We start from the raw sequence: 19,219 nt of genomic DNA on the forward strand, positions 1-19,219 counted from the left end.
CCCTGTGCATTCTCCCCCTGTAGTATATAGCCCCCCTGTGCGCTCTCCCCCTGTAGTATATAGCCCCCTGTGCGCTCTCCCCCTGTAGTATATAGCCCCCCTGTGCGCTCTCCCCCAGTAGTAATATAGCCCCCCTGTGCGCTCTCCCCCAGTAGTATATAGCCCCCCCGTGCGCTCTCCCCCAGTAATATATAGCCCCCCTGTGCGCTCCTCCCCTGTATTATATAGGCCCCCTGTGCATTCTTCCCAGTAGTATTTAGCCCCCTAGTAGTATATAGCCCCCCTGTGCACTCTCCCCCTGTAGTATTTAGTCTCCCTTTGCGCTCTCCCCCAGTAGTATATAGACCCCGTGTGCTGTCCCCCTGTAGTATATAGCCCCTTTGTGCGCTCTCCCCCAGTAGTATATCGCCCCCCTGTGCACTCTTCCCAGTAATATTTAGCCCCCCAGGACTATATAGCCCCCCTGTGCGCTCTCCCCCTGTAGTATATAGCCCCCCTGTGCGCTCTCCCCCAGTAGTAATATAGCCCCCCTGTGCGCTCTCCCCCAGTAGTATATAGCCCCCCTGTGCGCTCTGCCCCTGTAGTATATAGCCCCCCTGTGCGCTCTCCCCCGTGTAGTATATAGCCCACCTGTGCGCTCTCCCCCTGTAGTATATAGCCCCCCTGTGCGCTCTCCCCCAGTAGTATATAGCCCCCCTGTGCGCTCTCCCCCAGTAGTAATATAGCCCCCCTGTGCGCTCTCCCCCAGTAGTATATAGCCCCCCTGTGCGCTCTGCCCCTGTAGTATATAGCCCCCCTGTGCGCTCTCCCCCGTGTAGTATATAGCCCACCTGTGCGCTCTCCCCCTGTAGTATATAGCCCCCCTGTGCGCTCTCCCCCAGTAGTATATAGCCCCCCCTGTGCGCTCTTCCCAGTAGTATTTAGCCCCCCAGTAGTATATAGCCCCCCTGTGCGTTCTCCCCTGTAGTAAATAGTCCCCCTGTGCGTTCTCCCCTGTAGTAAATAGCCCCCCTGTGCGCTCTCCCCCTGTAGTATATAGCCCCCTGTGCACTCTCCCCCTGTAGTATATAGCCCCCCTGTGCGCTCTCCCCCAGTAGTAATATAGCCCCCCTGTGCGCTCTCCCACAGTAGTATATAGCCCCCCCCCGTGCGCTCTCCCCCAGTAATATATAGCCCCCCTGTGCGCTCTTCCCCTGTATTATATAGGCTCCCTGTGCATTATTCCCAGTAGTATTTAGCCCCCTAGTAGTATATAGCCCCCCTGTGCACTCTCCCCCTGTAGTATTTAGTCTCCCTGTGCGCTCTCCCCCAGTAGTATATAGCCCCCCTGTGTGCTGTCCTGCTGTAGTATATAGCCCCCCTGTGTCCTCTCTCCCTCCCATATAGCCCCCCCGTGCACTATACTCCTGTAGTATATAGCCCCCTATGCGCTCTCCCCCAGTAGTATATAGCCCCCCTCTGCAGTCTTCCCCAGTAGTGTATAGCCCCCCTCTGTGCTCTCCCCCCAGTAGTATATAGCCCCCCTGTGCACTCTCCCCCAGTAGTATATAGCCCCCCTGTGCACTCTCCCCCAGTAGTATATAGCCCCCCTGTGCACTCTCCCCCAGTAGTATATAGCCCCCCTGTGCACTCTCCCCCTCTCATATAGCATAAAAAAAACAAATACTTATACTCACCTGGGCACTGCAGCGGTCACAGAGGCTGCTCTCCCCTTGTCCTGGTGTCGGCGCAGTGACGTCACTTGAGCGCCGACACCAGAGGCAGAGTGCGGCCACTATTGACCGCTGTGGCCAGTGAGGGGTGACTGACAGGGAGGGAGCCAATGGCTCCCTTTTTATCACTGCTGCTGCTGCATGGTAACTATGAGCGCTCGTTACGAGCTGCAGAGCGCAGCTGCAGCAGGGGTCCGGACAGCCGGTATCCGCGGTCCGGGTTTGGACCACGGTCCGCCAGTTGAGGACCCCTGCCATGTAGGGTATAAACTTAAGTGCTTAATTGATTTATTACTAATTAATCTCTATTTCATTGTACCTTAAGGGTACAAACCCACTTGCCGGATCTGCAGCGAGTCTCCTTGCTGCGTTTTTGCAGTGAGACTCGCTGCAGATCCCAGCCCTATACTTTCATTAGCAGAGAAACTCGCAGCAGGGATGTACATCCCTGCTGCGATTTTGTCTGCAGCCCTCCCCATTAACCCCCTAGCCGCCGGACATTATACATTACCGGGTCCCTGTTCCTGCTTGCTTCGGGGCTCCCGGTGTCTTCACGGCCCGCCCGGCCAATCAGTGCGCTGCGGCGGGGCAGCGCACTGATTGGCCGGGCGGAACGTGCCGGGAGCCGCCGAAGCAAGCAGGAGCGGGGACCTGGTAATGTATATCCTGCCCGCCCCCCTGCAGCCCCGATCGCCCCCAGCCCCCGGCCGCATGATCGCCCCCAGCCCCCGGCTGCATGATCGCCCCCCCGCACCCCCCGGCCGCACGATCGCCCCCCTGGCCGGGGGCTGCGGGGGGCGATCGTGCGGCAGGGGGCGATCGTACGGCCGGGGGCTGCGGGGGGGCGATCATGCGGCCGGGGCTGCAGGGGGGGCGGGCAGGATATACATTACCAGGTCCCCGCTCCTGCTTGCTACGGCGGCTCCCGGCACGTTCTGCCCGGCCAATCAGTGCGCTGCCCCACCGCAGCGCACTGATTGTCCGGGCGGGCCGTGAAGACACCTTGAGCCCCGAAGCAAGCAGGAACGGGGACCCGGTAATGTATAATGTCTGGCGGCTAGGGGGTTAATGGGGAGGGCTGCAGACAAAATCGCAGCAGGGATGTACATCCCTGCTGCGAGTTTCTCTGCTAATGAAAGTATAGGGCTGGGATCTGCAGCGAGTCTCGCTGCAAAAACGCAGCAAGGAGACTCGCTGCAGATCCGGCAAGTGGGTTTGTACCCTAAAACCATTTTTTGTTGTGCTGCTGTGGGATGATCAAGAAATCTATGTTATATAAAAAGTAATATGTAATCTTGTGCTATTGTATTCTTATTTTTTTCCAGATTGAGTCTTCTGTGTCTTTTGATACAAACCACCTGGCTTTTAATGACGTTTTTAAGACCTACTTAAGCATCCTCTCAGATCAGAAACTTGCACTGAATTTAAAAGTATGTGAAACAAAGTGTATACATACTGGCCCAGCTGTATTAAGCTTCCTCACACTGTTGTTTTTTCTCAGAGCAACCAGTTACAGCTTGTGTGTTATAAACTGTGATTTGTTGCTGTGGGAAAAAAGCACAGTGTGGGTTTCAGGCAGCTTGATAAATCGGGCCACTGTCTTGAATTTTTTATGATTTGTTTTCTGCTCTGCCAGGTCTCCATTCCATTTTTTTCAGACATAATATATTGTAGACTGTGGTATTGTATTTACTAAAAAAAGATACCTGATGAAAACCTGAAACGCATTATATCGTTAAAAAATGCATGTCACTAAATGCTGTTAAAAACAGCTTGGGCAAGATGGCAGTCCCCATAACAAATTACGAAAAGTGAAAAAAAGAAAAATTACAGTGAGAAAATAGAAACAGACTAGAATAAAAGAAAAAAGTTTTAATATCTGACTAATCTGTAAAAGAAAATTTAGGTGACACATGACCTTTAAGAAAGCTGCTGCTAGAACCATCACATAAATCCGGATGCACCTGAAGTGGCCCCTGTGCCCTCACTGAAATATACTCCAGTTGAGAGCTGGCATATATTTCAGCTAGGCTGCAAAGTGGGTGTTTGACTTTTTGAAAAACATGCAAGATCTACTGAATATGAATGCATGTTTCATTGGGTAGGTGAAAACACTATTTTCAGCAGCTTCTATCAGTATTGAAAATACTGTCCAGATACCCATTCCTCCTTCCGCCCTGACATCTGTTGAGGAACAGTTTCATGCCTAGGCACAAATTTGTTCTTCAGCCGAATGAGCCAAGATATATGTGTTCAGCTTACTTTGATTTGTGTTACCATATTATTAAAGGGGTTATCCAACGCTACAAAAACTTGGCCACTTTTGCCCCACTCTTGTCTCCAGTTCAGGTGTAGTTTGCAATTAAGCTCCATTTACTTTGAGTTTGAAACCACACCCAATCTGGAGACAAGAGAGGGGAAAAAGTGGCCATGTTTTTATAGCGCTGGGTAACCCCTTTAAGTAAAATAGCCATATTTATTGTAATTGGCTTACTGTTGTGTTCCTTATGTTTTTGAGGAGTGTTAATAATGCTATCTTGTGTATTTTATAGAGTCAAGCTATTATTATACTTCCTTTCTTTACCACCCTGAAAGAAGAAAGGCTCACTGAGTTAAAGGATACCCTTGATCATTTTATTGTCTTTAACTTTCCAATGAAATGTGATGAATTTCCAAAAGGCACCTTAAAGTTCAATAATTACGTTGACTGCGTAAAAAAGGTGAGTAATATGTATCCAGATTGAAGATGAATGATGTAGTGCATATAAGTTCAAATAATCTTTTCCTCTTTTTTAATTGAAATGTGTTAAGAAATACAATTTACCTTATTCATAAAAATTGTTAAAAATTTATACTTTTATAATTTGGTCATTATGATCATTATTTTGCAGGGCTTCTCCTATTTAAAACAAACCACTTTTGTAAATTCAGCCCCCTCAGGCAGTCATTTTCAGTTGTTGGAGAAAAATGTTCTATCATATTGTTTTCCATTAATTAGGCAATACAAACACCAATGCCTTAAAAAGTCACTAAAAGCAGCACACAGGTTTTTTTTCTTTGGGTATTTTAACATTAGGGGTATTAATCACCTTTTTTTTTGCTTTCTAATAAAGTATTTGATCATATGGTGGATGCAAAATATGAAAGAAAGTAAATGACACTTGATACCCTATGCATAAGATGTAGATCAGTATAATAATACCATTATGTGTTTTGTTTTAGTTTTTAGATGCATTGGAATTATCCCAAAGTCCAGTACTTCTACAGCTTATGGTGGATGTTCTTTGTAGGGATGGGAAACATTTTATGGAAGATTTGTTTCAGAGTGCATTCAAAAAAGTAATTAAAAGGTAAAAAAAAATGGTTTTTTTTTCATTGTGTTTTCAGCAAATTTCCTATTGTGTCTTATAGTTTCTGTTTACACTTTAGTATTGGTGTACCCATATCCCCGCTTTAAAGCAACTCTGTATCCACCAATCCACCAAACCGGTAGTACAATCCATTTGATGATAGTAAATCCTTACTGGTCATGTCTCTTTCCATGTGCCCAGTGCCTTAGAGCAAAAAAATGATCTTTTAAACTTGCAGTGGTGTGTCATACTCACGTGGCCTAGAGTTGTCTTGGCTAAACAGTCCACCTGTGTCACTATGGCATACATGCACTGTTTAGACATGTGATGAATAGAAATCCTGCTTGGGGGGCATCCCTAATCATGAGGAGGGTGGGGAGGAAGAAAGGAGAGGCATTGCAGACCTGGGGCACAGAAACTGTAGGCCACACCAGTATGCCACAGTGCTACAAGTTTAAAAGATAATTTTTTGCTCTAACCAAGGCACCGGGCGCATTTTAAAGGGGTTATCCAGCGCTACAAAAACATGACCACTTTTCCCCCTACTGTTGTCTGCAGTTCAGGTGCGGTTTGCAATTAGGCCCCATTTACTTCAATGGAACTGAGTTTTAAAACCCCACCCAAACTGGAGACAACAGTAGGGGGAAAGTGGCCATGTTTTTGTAGCACTGGATAACCCCTTTAAAATACATGACCAGTAAGGATTTACTCTCATCAAACGGATTGTACTAGCTGTTTGGTGGAGTGGGTTGATGAACACAAAGTTACCTTAAAGGGGATGAGTCATCAGAATGTGAAGCATTTTTTTGTTATACATATATTGTGAGAAATTTTAGGGATATGTTTTTTCTAATTTTCTATTTTACAGCCTGTATTACAAAATAATCCTAAAATCTTGCAGTTTTCATTCCCATCACTAGCTCTGAAACTAAGCTGGGACTTCCTGTTCTGTTTGTGGTGAGAAGGAAGGGGCTGTTGTAAAGTTAAAATCTGAAAATAGAAACAGATTAGAAAAAAAAATAACGTTCCAGCATTCAGTAAAAGAAAATTTAGGCAGTAAAATGTTCAAGACCAGTTTTTATACAGGTGTAATACGGCCACATTTACAAACCAGCCTAAAGGGAATGTCTTGTCAGAAGATTGTTTTAAGGTTTAATCTTTTTTTTATGTATAGTTACATAGTTAATACGGTTGAAAAAAGACACATGTCCATCAAGTTCAACCAAGGAGGGGATGGATACAGGGAAGGGGGAGGGGTGATAGGTTCTATACATATGCATTTATATTATTTTGGTCTAAGAACTTGTCTAGCCCTGTTTTGAAGCCCTCTACTGTTTTTGCTGTGACCAGATCCTGTGGTAGACTGTTCCACAGATTCACAGTTCTCATGGTAAAGAAGGCTTGTCGCCTCCAGAGATTGAACCTTTTTTCTCCAGGCGGAGACAGTGCCCTCTTGTCCTTTGAGGGGGTTTTACCTGGAACATCTTTTCCCCATATTTCTTGTAGGGGCCATTTATATATTTAAATAAAATAATCATATCTCCCCTTAAACGTCTCTTCTCTAGACTAAACAAATGTAATTCTTTTAATCCCTCCTCATAACTAAGATGCTCCATTCCCCTTATTAGTTTAGTTGCCCGTCTTTGTACCCTCTCCAGCTCTAGAACATCCTTTTTATGAATCTGATTCCAAAACTGGACGGCATACTCCAGATGAGGCCGCACCAAAGCTTTATAGAGCGGTAATATTATATCCCTGTCCCGAGAGTCCATGCCTGTTTTAATGCATGACAATATCCTGCTGGCCTTAGAAGCAGCTGACTGACATTGTGTGCTGTTCTATAGTCTATTATCTACAAGTATACCCAGATCCTTCTCCATCAGCGACTCTCCCAGAGTAACTCCCCCCAGAACATATGATGCATGCGGGTTATTAGTACCCAGGTGCATAACTTTACATTTATCCACATTGAACCTCATTTGCCAAGTGGACGCCCAAACACTCAGTGTGTCTAAGTCATCCTGTAACATCTTCATATCCTCCATAGACTGTACTGTACTACAAAGCTTGGTGTCATCTGCAAAGATAGAAACATTGCTGTTAATTCTATTCTCAATATCATTATTAAACAAGTTAAACAGAAGAGGGCCCAGTACTGACCCTTGGGGTACACCACTTATTACCGGGGACCATTCGGAGTAGGAATCATTGACCACCACTCTCTGGGTACAATTATTAAGCCAGTTTTCAATCCAGTTACACATTAAACTTTCCAAACCGATAGACTTTAACTTACCCATCAGAGGTCCATGAGGAACTGTGTCAAACGCTTTAGCAAAATCCAGGTACACGATATCCACAGCCGCGCCCCCATCCAGGCTTCTACTCACCTCTTTGTAGAAACATATTAGGTTGGTTTGACAGCCTCTATCCTTAGTAAAACCATGCTGGTTATCACTTATAATACTATTAGCCACTACATATTCCTGGATGTAGTCCCTTATAAGCCCCTCAAATAGTTTCCCCACAATGGACCTTAAGCTTACGGGTCTATAGTTACCTGGGGAAGTTCGAGAGCCCTTTTTGAAAATCGGCATTTCATTTGCCTTACGCCAGTCCCTCGGCACAATACCAGTAAGCAAAGAATCACTGAATATTTCATACAAGGGTAGAGAAACTACAGAACGGAGTTCCCCAAGAACTTTTTTTTTTATAAGTGTGACGTATAACTAAGACAATATTAAATTAGTATTGGTTCATATCTAGTGTCAAAGAGAGAATAAGATTCACAGGCCCTTAACCCACCATGGTGTCCACGGGGGAGTGGTGGTAGAAGCAAAATGGGTATGCAGATCAAGCATTTGAGTACGAACAGAACAGTAAAAACAAATTAACGCACAATAAGAACAAGAAAAATTAAGGAGGGTGGTATAAATAAGGTAGCAGGGGAGGAAAGAAGGGGTGAGAAGGATCCCCCAGGCAGGATCAGGGCATAGCACTAAAAAGAGGCAAGATCTTAAGAGCAAGATGAATGTTTTTAGGTAAATATTTTAACATTTGTTTGTTAAAGAGGTTGTCCCACAAAGATACACCCTAATTCATTGTGTAAAATTAAGCATATTTTAATGGTATTGTTTGAAATATGTATATTTTGGTAAATAGATTTTCAAATATGTTAGAAATCACATTGGATGAAAGTCGTTTGAAACAACAGTGCCAATTGAAAATAAAGATTTCTCTGGAACACAGCTGAGATTTGTGCAGCGTGGAAATAAATAAACTGGCATATTCTTACCTTAGAATCTAAAGGCTTATTCCTTGAGTGCTGTATTTACCACATAGGTAGGAGAGTGTTTTTCCCCACACATCTATCTGGTCACGTCACTTTACTTTGCCAGACCTGTAATGCATAAATTTATGCTTAACAGTTAGTTGTTTTAGATTTATTGTAGACTTTTTCTCTCCCTGTTGTTTAGGAGTAGCTGTGATAAACAAGTTATCTTAATGGATACAGTACACAACATGTTTAAGAGTGAAGATCTCCTTTTAAATACAACTCGTCTTTCTTTAGTCGACCGCTGTCTACTCACTCTATTGTGGAACTGTAGTTCTGATGCACTGAAAGATTTTTGCAGCAAAATCGTTGTTTTGTCAATGGATGTTCTCAAAAGCAGATTTACAAAGGTATCTACTTGTGTATTTTAATTATGCTGTTACTTTTAGCTCTCTACATTCAGGTTGCCAACAGTAAGCTTGTTGCTGATAATTTTCTACTTGAGTACAGAAATATGTGCAGTCAAGAAAGGAACCTAGCGTAGTCAATAGAAGACTGTGGGGGACATTTATAAAATGTACACCAGGGAGAAAGTGCAGATTTGCCCCTTCTCTCTGGCGTACGCCTGCCGTATGCCCCGCTTGCCTGATCGGCGGGCTGGGGGAGCTTGGGGAGGGGCTTGACAAGACAGAGAGGAGGCAAGGCCACCTCCCACACCTCATTTACCATGGTTTACGCCTGCTCGCAGGTGTACATAAAATTCATACAATGATGCATATATATAACCACTCTTTACTGCTAAATAGGATTTCTAAGAGTCTGATAGGGAGTTCTACAGGAGGCTGATCTCCAGGCAGAATAGGGTTGATTACATTGCCTAAACCCGCAGATATGAAAGAAAGAAATGCATCTCTCAGTATCACAGGAATTTTGTTCAGTGGATTCTCCTATCTCTCATTGCTCCCCTGCTACAACTGTCATCCATTCTGCCCCCACTTTTAGCTTACTTCTGACTCTTTGTTTCTGTCTTACACTCCTACTGGTCCTTTCTCTTTTTCCCATATTTTCTCCTGCTTTTTTCTTCTATACAAATGTATATACCACAATACTACTGTTGCTACAGTCTTGTATTTTGATATGCATTAAACAGAATTATTCTAGGCTCTGCATTTTTTTTGTAGACATCAGAAACAGTCTTTGACACTCAACTTACAAAGAAAATTGGTTATTACAAAATGCTAGAAGTTCTTTATTCACGTCTTTCTAAAGATGAAATTTATTCTAAAGAATCCAGAATAAACCATGCATTTGAAGGGTCAGTGAATGTTGAAGGAAAGCAGCTTACTAAGACACTGATAAAGTAAGTAATGAAATTGATGTTACCTGTCTTGTAGCATCTGGCCTGTGTGTTTTCAATTCCTTTATTTGCAATCACAACAGTGTGCTCTTGAGAACATTTTTACAAAAACCTTTGTAAAATATTTTACGGGTCCTTTTACAGGGGGCAATTTTCTGCCCAATCAGGCAGAATCTGGCAGATAGCTCCCCTAGTAATAAAGACAACGATCAGAAGAGGAGTCTACAATAAGCAGATCATTGGGTTTCAGCTAGGTTAAATATCATTGGCTGTCAACAGCAAATTGCTCCATGTAATAGGAATTGCATGGTTGGCGGCTGATGAAAGAGTATAGAAAATAATAGTGATTGCTCCGCCGGTGTCGTCCTTCCTTTTTCCTGCTTACCGCAGATGCCGCTGACACTTCCTAATACGTCTGTGCAGCGACAGGCCACTCAGCTAATCGCTGACTGTGGCGCTGTCCTGTCTTGGTCAGTGATTGGCTTACAGGCCTGTCACTGCACAGACTGCTTCAGAAGTGTAGTTGTGGCTGTGATGAGTGGGGAACAGGCAGGAGGGAGTATGAAAGGTAAGTAATAATTTTATTATTTTCTATGTAGAAAAATCGCTGCACAGACATTACTAACGATGTCTGTGCAGCCCTTGCTGCACAATTAATAGGCTCAGTAAATAAGCGTTGATTTATAAAAGATTGGTGCTCGCTTAAATAGAAAATTGGGGCATGTAATATGGCCCTAAGTTTATATGAATTAATAGTAATCCTGTTAAACAGTTTTATGTGCCCTACAGGAGACCTGATGGAACAGATTTAAAGAGGTATTCCACTGTTTTATTTAAAAAAACTAATGCTGCTACTGAGGGGTATTAGCTCTTGTTCTTTTCCTTTGAGTTTACCAATTTTCTTTCTGCCTCTGGGAAGCTCGGTGCAGGACTTACAGACTCAATCTGTAGGCTAAGATGGAACAACACTGCCAGTGTGAGGCTGAGCACCCAGGTCCTGTGCTGAGCACTTGTCTCAGAGGCAGAAAAAAAGAAAGAACGTCGGAGGGACCAGAAGAACAAGAACAGATGCTGTGGGGGATTGGTGCTATGTAAGTAAGACAAAGCCATTCCTTCCAGGGCCGTAATTACCACTAGGCAACCGTGGTCCAGTGCCTAGGACAGCACCTTTCAGTGGGCAGCACCAGGGAACTGGGGGAAGGAAACAAATTTTTTTTTTTTTTAGTCTCCTGCCTCCCATTCAGACTTTCCAATAAATCTGGTGTCTTTTTCAGGGGTTGTGTGTGTGCGTGTGTGTGTATGGCAGTATTGTTCAGGTCTGGTATGGCGGTGTTATCCAGTCACAATATGGTGGTATTGGTCAGGTCTGGTGTGGCAGTGGTAAATGTGCCTCCTGGAGCGATTTTCTACCAATCCTGTGGTGAAAATTCCTTCAGACAATATGCAGACGGCTCTAATCGTTGATTCAATGTGGAAATTTGTTCATGTTTTAAAGAGGACCTGTCACTTCCCGTGCCGGGGAGGAGCCCGGACGTCCGCCCCCCCCCCCCCGCTAGAGACCCTTATACTTACCCCGCTCCTGGAGCCGCTTCCGTTGCTGAGATATCACCGCCTGAAGCCCGGCACGTGCGCATCAGAGATGAGTCCGACGGTCATAGAGAATGACGGCTCCATTCATTCTCTATGAGTGTCGGACTCATCTCTGATGCGCACGCGCCGTGCTTCAGGCAGTGATATCTCAGCATCGGGAGCGGCTCCAGAAGTGGGACTTCGTGCACGGGATAAGTATAAGGGTCTCTAGCAGGGGGTCGGCCGGGCTCTGCCCCGACACGGGGGGTGACAGGTTCTCTTTAAGCAGTTAAACAATGAAAGACGCGATTCAGACAATGTTTCTACATGTAGAGGAATGCATGTGGCCGAAACCACTCTCCCATTTCTTCCCCAGTAGTCATGTGCTGTTACCAGGATTATTGGCTATACGCCTATTGGTTACCACATGAGGGTCTGGCATCTGCTGCATGTGGTGACGTACAGTAAATGTCATAACGCGGCCTAAGACTGATCAGATATTAATATGATGATCAGAAAGTAGAAAATATTGATGCTGATCGGTAGGTGAAGATGGGGCGTCTGCAGATTTAGTGCCTAGGGCAGCAGCTAAGCAGCTGCTGTTAATACGGCCCTGATTCCTCCCCCCTCCCCCCCAGCACGCCCGCGCGTGTGTGTATGTATGTATATATATATATATATATATATACAGTGGTACCTCGGTTTTCGAACATAATTGGTTCTGGAAGGCTGTTCCATAACCGAGCAGTTCGAAAACCGAGCTGTAAGTTCCCATAGGGAACAATGTAAATGTGATTAATTGGTTTTTGCACTCCGTGGGTCAGGTGCAGAGCACCCGGCCCACAGAGTGCAAAAACACTCCACATCCCCCTCAACAGTGAGAGGCGGGAGCGGGCGGCTATTTAAACTTGCCGCCGTGCTCCTGCTCCAATCAGCTGCGGGGGACACCCTGTAAAGAAGTGGGGAATCCCACTTCTTTACACAGTGTCCCCGGCAGCTGAGAGGAGTAGGAGCACGGCGGCAAGTTTAAATAGCCGCCCGCTCCTGCCACTCACTGCGGGGACAGGCTGTAAAGAAGCCGGCTCCCAGCGCTGTCCTCCTGTCTCTCCCCACCTGCCCCTCCGCCCCCCCGGAGCGCTGTACTGTACACCCCTATAGACTGCGGCGCGCCCGCAGCCCCGCTCACCAGCTCCTTGCTCCCGCTGCTCCCCGCCGCCTCTGCAGACTCTCTCTTACCCTGCAGAGGCGGCGGGGAGCAGCGAGAGCAAGAAGCTGGTGAGCGGGGCTGCGGGCGCGCCGCAGTCTATAGGGGTGTACAGCGCTCCGGGCTGGCGGGGGGGCGGAGGGGCTGGTGGGGAGAGACAGGAGGACAGCGCTGGGAGACGGCTTCTTTACAGCCTGTCCCCGCAGTGAGAGGCAGGAGCGGGCGGCTATTTAAACTTGCCGCCGTGCTCCTGCTCCTCTCAGCTGCGGGGGACACCCTGTAAAGAAGTGGGGAATCCCATCATTATGATGGGATTCCCCACTTCTTTACAGGGTGTCCCCCGCAGCTGATTGGAGCAGGAGCACGGCGGCAAGTTTAAATAGCCGCCCGCTCCTGCCTCTCAGTGTTCCGAACACCTCTAACTGTCAGCTGAACATCAGTTCAGCTGACAGTTATCCCCCTGGTTTTGTTCGGACACCAAGCAATGTTCAGATACCGAGCAAAACTTCAGGGGGAAATTTAGTTCGAAAACCAAATTGTTCGGAAACCGAGGTTTTACTGTATTTATATATACACACGTATATATATTAACTGTGGAATACCTTTTTATCAAAGAGTCTTCAGTGTACAAAAATGTTTTGTACACCTTTCATCATGTTTGAGACATTTTTAACATTGTATTTCTATTCATTTAACTTTTTTGAAACTGAATGGGGATTTGGGGAAAACCTATTATTGATTCCTTAGGATAGGTCATCAATATAAGATTGGTAGGACTTGAGGAAAATAAAAAAAAACCTTATATCAGCTCTATCATTGTGCCAGTACCCTACTGTACAAAATAGTTGAGAGATTTTCACCTTTTGTGCATAATGCTGTGTGAAAGTAGCCTTAACCCTCTCTTGCAAAATCATGTACATGATTAGTGCAGTCCGGGAGTATAGAGCGGGCTCAGGAGCAGAGCCCACTCTATTAAGGGCCTTTATTCCAGAGTGCAGTACATACAATAAGGGGTTAATATACAAATCATAAATTCCTAGGCTTATTTGTTTCATTTTCTTCCACAAGTAACATCAGAATTCATTTGTGTTGCCTATTGTCCTGTCCGGTCTTTAATGTCTTGGGACTCCTTGGGCCATTGCTTCTTATTTTTGCCTACTTGATTTGTTCTTCTTGTACAACTAATTCATTGCTATGTTTGTCCTTTTATTTTGTTGTTGACATAAAAAATTCAATAGAAATCTCAGTAAAAAAAAACAACAGCATATGGCTCGTTTTTTATGTCAATTTGTACACTGTTCATATGATAGAACTCCCTCCACTGAAGTTGTTTACCACAAGTACACCCATGTTGCTATGCCTCTGCTATCTATATGACACCCCTCTGTTAAATAGACTGTCTAACAAGATATACCTTATCACATAGCAACTCATGATGATTCTTCTACCTTTGCAATATGGATGCTGAGTTTTACAAATTCACCCTGTTGGGCATATGTTTAATCTGGATAACTTTACTGTTTTTCTATTGGTCGCTACCTTTTGACTTTGTATGTTTAAAAATAAAAAAAATAAATAAAGAATGTTTAAAAAAAACATACAGTACAAATCATACTGTAAAATCACTACTTGTTGTGGGTGATAGTTGTATATTACAGCTGACATGATCGTAGTTCAGTGCCAGTGATAAACCCTCTAGATGCTGTAATAAAGAGGGTTATCTGATAGATATATATATGTGTAGAATAATAGTGAAAATGTTAAATATTATCAATACATTACTGTTTGTTGTCATGGTACACAGGTAGTTGTTACGCAGATTAGATCATACCTAGATATGCCCTTATAGACAAGGTACCCGGATAGTCCTGGGGTTAACGGTCCAAGGTCTGCCAATGCATGGCATGGGTTATGATCCTGACACACAGAATACCTGTAACACAGTGTAAGGAGTGGTCTTCTCACAGTCTCTTCTCTTGTTTCCCCCCAACCAGCATAAATTGTTACATTCAAAGTATTATGCAACAAAGAACAGAAGTATTAAACTGAAATAAAACAAGTCTATTCAAAAGATGCAAAGACTGTATAAATCTGAATAAGTAAGGTCTTATTCACACGTCCTGTTAATTTGTCCGTGATTGCTGATTTATATTGGGTTACTCACACAGTCTGTGTTAATTTTGATCCATAATCCGTTCCAAAAGAAAAAAAAAAAGGACATCCTAGTGCGGATTGTGATTGTGGTACGAATTACTAATAGAAGTCTATAGGATTTGTATTTTTTACGAACGTCACCTCTGTGACGTCCGTAAAAAGACATGGATCAAATCAATGCAATTGCGGATGCAAATACGGAAAGCTATAATGTGTCATATGTTTTTGTCTATGTGCAGGTTGTGTTATGATGCATATACAGAGAACATGTCTGGGGAAACTCAGCTACTGGAGAAGAGGAGACTCTATCATTGTGCTGCATATAACTGTGCTATTGCAGTTTGCTCATGTGCTTTTACCGAGAGTAAATTCTTTCATACATTTCTTTTGTCAGAAAAGAAAGAAAAGGTAATTGCTGCTAAATGCTCATAACAGATTAGTGGCTAGTTGGGGAGTATTATTTGTTTTTAAATTACAATAAGGTGTTTGTGATGGTATATATTTGATATATCTACTGTTTATGGATTAAAACTGGCTTACAGAAAGGACAGAATCTAATCTAAAACCGTAGAGGTGGTTAGAACAATTCCTTGATTATAATTCTTCATTGTTAAAGGGGGTTGTCCTGGTAAAGAAGAAAAAATCTTTACAGGTGAAAGTGCTGTGAAAATAATAAATCTACTTACTACACTCAGTTCCTTTGATGCCCCACAGATGCTACATTAGTGCTCCTGGACCTCTGCTGGTCTCTGTTTCTTCTGGGTTCTGGGTCGTCCCAGTGCCCCACTTCCCTTACCAGACAATAGCAGCTTTCAATGGTAGAGGATAGCAGGAGTGGATCTGCTCCCTCTCAGTACATAGGGGTGCCGAAACTGCTTCTGTTATAAGCATTGGGTTATGGCTAGAGGGGCCTGAGGTAGCAAAAACTCCACAGATTTACTGTATTCCATTAGCAGTCCCCATCACACCCTGGTAAAAATTTCAGATAAAACTATATTGAGCGTTGTCTGTGTCGAATGCACCAGATCTTGCGTGAGAAGCTGTTTCTGTTCTTTATTTGTGAATAAGACCATATCTGCCCACTAAATGTCAAGTGTTAGGCTAATCTGTGTATCTGTGGATACTTTGTAAACAGTCCTTGACTCTTATGTTTCTTGTTTCTCTATTTAGAACATCTTCGTACTTGAAAATATAATAGATCTAAAGCGACAATATTCCTTTCCTGTAGAAGTAGAGGTAAGATACAGCTAGTTACATGCATTTCTTTGCATTAAAGAAGTCATGTGAAATTGAAAAAGGGAAGAAGGCAGGGGTGTTGGAAAATAATAAAGTAATGTAGCACCGCTCTTGGGTCCCCCTGAAGGCTGCTGAATATCATTTTCAGCTGGAATCCGGGGCTGCTGGTCATGGGTAAGATTACTTTATTATTTTCCTGCACCTCCCAGCTTTCCTTCCTTTTTTTTAGTTTCACTGGGCTTCTTTAAAAAAAAATATATATATATATTTGCTGATATTTACAAATCAAGTTATGTTTTGTTTACCAATTTATTTTTTTAATCCAAATACTTGGAATCTATGCTGATCTATTGGTGGCTGAGTCTAAATATTTAGTTTGTAAATAAACTAAACTTTTTTTTTTTTTTTTTTTTTTTTACTGTTAATCAGTAGGAAGTAGAGGACATACATGGAAAATAGTGTAAGCAACCTAACGCAGGATCAGCTATTGATCTGATGGCCAAAAATCTTTACACCTTTCCTATCGAGTGCAGCACCATTTACCAATGGTTTTGGCAACTAACTGGACTATTTTTCAAGAACGGCCTTTATAGCAGCTTTACTCTTTATTTAGCTTTGCCTCTTCCCATATCACTAAGGCCTCCATTATTTGGCCTCCACAGTTTTACTTAGGTGTCGTGGCAGGTTCTTAGGGCCCTATTCCACCGGACGATTATCGTTCAGATTATCGTTAAATCGTTTGAATCTAAACAATAATCGTTCGGTTGAAATGCAGTTAACAATTAACGACCGAACGAGAAATCGTTGATCGCTTTATAAGACCTGGACCTATTTTTATCGTTGCTCGTTCGCAAAACGTTCTCAAATCGTTCGCATTGAATAAGACATTGTTCGGTCGTTCGCAATAGATCCGAACGCAATAGCGAATAAATAGCGAAGAAGAAACGATCGCAATTACGATCATAAGTAACATTTATCGTTCCATGGAAATGAGTGAACGTTTTCAGGTCTTTCTTAATAGCGGTCGTTTGAGATCGTTAATCGTTAACAATTATGGAAACGATAATCGTCCGGTGGAATAGGGCCCTTAGTCTGAAGAACTAGTCAACCTTTTGCCTGAAAGGACAACTCCCGCGCTAATTAGAAAAAAAGCAAAATCAATCATAAACATAGTTTCACACTTACCATCCCTCCTGAGTCTGTCTCCGTTTGAATTTCCCGCTGTTTGCAGGTCCCTGAAACTCCAGTTGCTGTATTCATTTCTGTGATGTCTGTGCCCAACCACCCCACCCCTTCCCCAACACACACACACGCACACACACACACACTCACACACCTGGCAGCTATTAGCTCAGAGCTGCAGGGCTGAGGGAGAGAGGTGGGGGAGACAGGCAGCAGTGACAGAGGAAAGAGCAAATGACCCATTCACTGCCTGAGCTCCGGGAGAGAGAAGTGCTTATCTGCACTGAGGAAAAAGGAGATAACAGGATTCATTTACTCACTGACTGTACTGGGCACTGGGATAGTGGGGGAGGAGGAGGGTCCCTGTAACTGCTGGGGAAAAAAAAGGAGTAGAGATGAGCGAACCGGGTTCGGGTTCGAGTCGATCCGAACCCGAACGTTCGGTATTTGATTAGCTGGGGCTGCTGAACTTGGATAAAGCTCTAAGGTTGTCTGGAAAACATGGATACAGCCAATGACTAGATCCATGATTTCCACATAGCCTTAGGGCTTTATCCAAGTTCAGCAGCCACCGCTAATCAAATGCCGAATATTCAGGTTCGGATCGACTCGAGCATGCTGGAGGTTCGCTCATCTCTAAAAAGTAGATTCACTCACTGTCTCTGTAGAACTGTTAGATGGCTTACAGCTTGCTCAGCCAATCAGAGCTAAGGCTGAGTCATCTGACAAGGGAGGCTGGCCTAACAGGGCTTATACCAGCTTCCCTCTTGATGAAATCATTGTCACAAAATGGCTGCCACAGAGCAGCCTGGTGACAACAGTCATCAGATATGAATGAGTTTACTTCACTTCCTGGTTAAGGGTTGAGAGGGGAAAAGATATGAAGGGGGGCAAATAGGTGATTGAAGCATATTACAAAGTTATATAACTTTGTAACGTGTTTCAGTTGCTGGGAAAAAGCTTTTCACGGGAGTTGTCCTTTTAACTAGCTAACTTTTTGCCATTCTTACAAGCACCTCCGCAATGTTTTCCTTAAGTCAGCTTGGACAACAGATAATTCTGTTTGGAAGAAAATGCTTAAAATGCATGCATACTGTCCAGATATTAAGGGGGCTGTCAGTTTTGACCTTACTATCTGGATTGTAGGCCTGTATTATATACAGTTGTTAAATAAAGTTGCATTCATGGTATGGAAGGACTCATGGTATGGAAGGAATTTTCTTTCATTCCTATGGACTTTAGCCAGCATAATTTTAAGCACTCCCTCTAAAGGTGTGATCTTGTCTTCATGGACTTAGGGCTATATTAGACAGACCAACATTTGCTGTAAGCGAGTGCTGATCTGCTAGATTGGTGCTCGCTTACTGAACCTATTACGAGGTTTGATGATCGGACAGCAAGGACATCAATAGTGGCCTTTCCCCACCTGCCATTGACATGTTTTTGCAGTGACAGCTCAACAGCTAGTGATTGGATGAGCAGGCTGTGACTTTGCCATGTTTAATAGGGCCATTACAATAGAGACAGACAATAGAAAAGCAGCAAGCTGTGAAGTGTAGCGCTTAGTCTTTTACTTCTTTTGGCTCTGACGACTAATAGATGGGGGTCTGAACAGACTCATTAACACATTTGACATGTCAAAAATATTTTGTAAGTGAAAAGTAAAATAATTAATACATGTGCACAGAAATAAGTATAGTGTATTCCTGGCAACATTTTTGCCAGTAACAAAAAATGTTTCATATAGTAGGAATATTAAATGGGAAAAAGGGACTGTGAGAATTTTTGGGAGAAATTTATTTTACTTTCTTTGTCATATTGTTTCTCCGAACTTTTCATTTATTTTTTACTTTGTTTAATTTTTTATTTTTACCCAAGTTTTATTCCTCCATGCAAGGAATATCAAAGCCATCTCAACTGGTGTAGTACTTACTTACAGGATCACCAACTACTCTGATCTGCCAGTGCCCAGTTCCATTCATGCCCCCTCCAAAGAGCAATTCTTTTTTGACTAGGCATTGCTCCCACCTAGCCAGAATCCTGCTCCCCGCTGATCGGGGCAAATACTCGGAAACTGCTGTCTGTGGATGCATACCTGGCCTTGGTTTTTGCCTTATCATTACATTGACTTATAGGGCCACTTAATATGGTGGTTTTGGTGGTTTCCCTTCAAGAGCGACT

The 19,219-nt window shown here is 43.7% G+C and overlaps 1 protein-coding gene across 3 annotated transcripts in view; it reads left to right on the plus strand.

The window, feature by feature from the left end:
- PRKDC (protein kinase, DNA-activated, catalytic subunit) overlaps nt 1-19,219 on the plus strand; it is a 170,729-nt gene that overhangs the window by 82,811 nt on the left and 68,699 nt on the right. For all 3 annotated transcript variants that reach the window (XM_069957596.1, XM_069957597.1, XM_069957598.1), the window contains exons 38-44: nt 3,038-3,142; nt 4,265-4,432; nt 4,935-5,062; nt 8,539-8,746; nt 9,518-9,696; nt 14,860-15,028; nt 15,791-15,856. In XM_069957596.1, the coding sequence (XP_069813697.1) occupies nt 3,038-3,142; nt 4,265-4,432; nt 4,935-5,062; nt 8,539-8,746; nt 9,518-9,696; nt 14,860-15,028; nt 15,791-15,856 (1,023 nt within the window). The remainder of the gene's footprint in view (nt 1-3,037; nt 3,143-4,264; nt 4,433-4,934; nt 5,063-8,538; nt 8,747-9,517; nt 9,697-14,859; nt 15,029-15,790; nt 15,857-19,219) is intronic.

Source organism: Dendropsophus ebraccatus, chromosome 2 (assembly GCF_027789765.1).
Source record: "Dendropsophus ebraccatus isolate aDenEbr1 chromosome 2, aDenEbr1.pat, whole genome shotgun sequence".
In the NCBI taxonomy this organism is placed as follows: domain Eukaryota; kingdom Metazoa; phylum Chordata; class Amphibia; order Anura; family Hylidae; genus Dendropsophus; species Dendropsophus ebraccatus.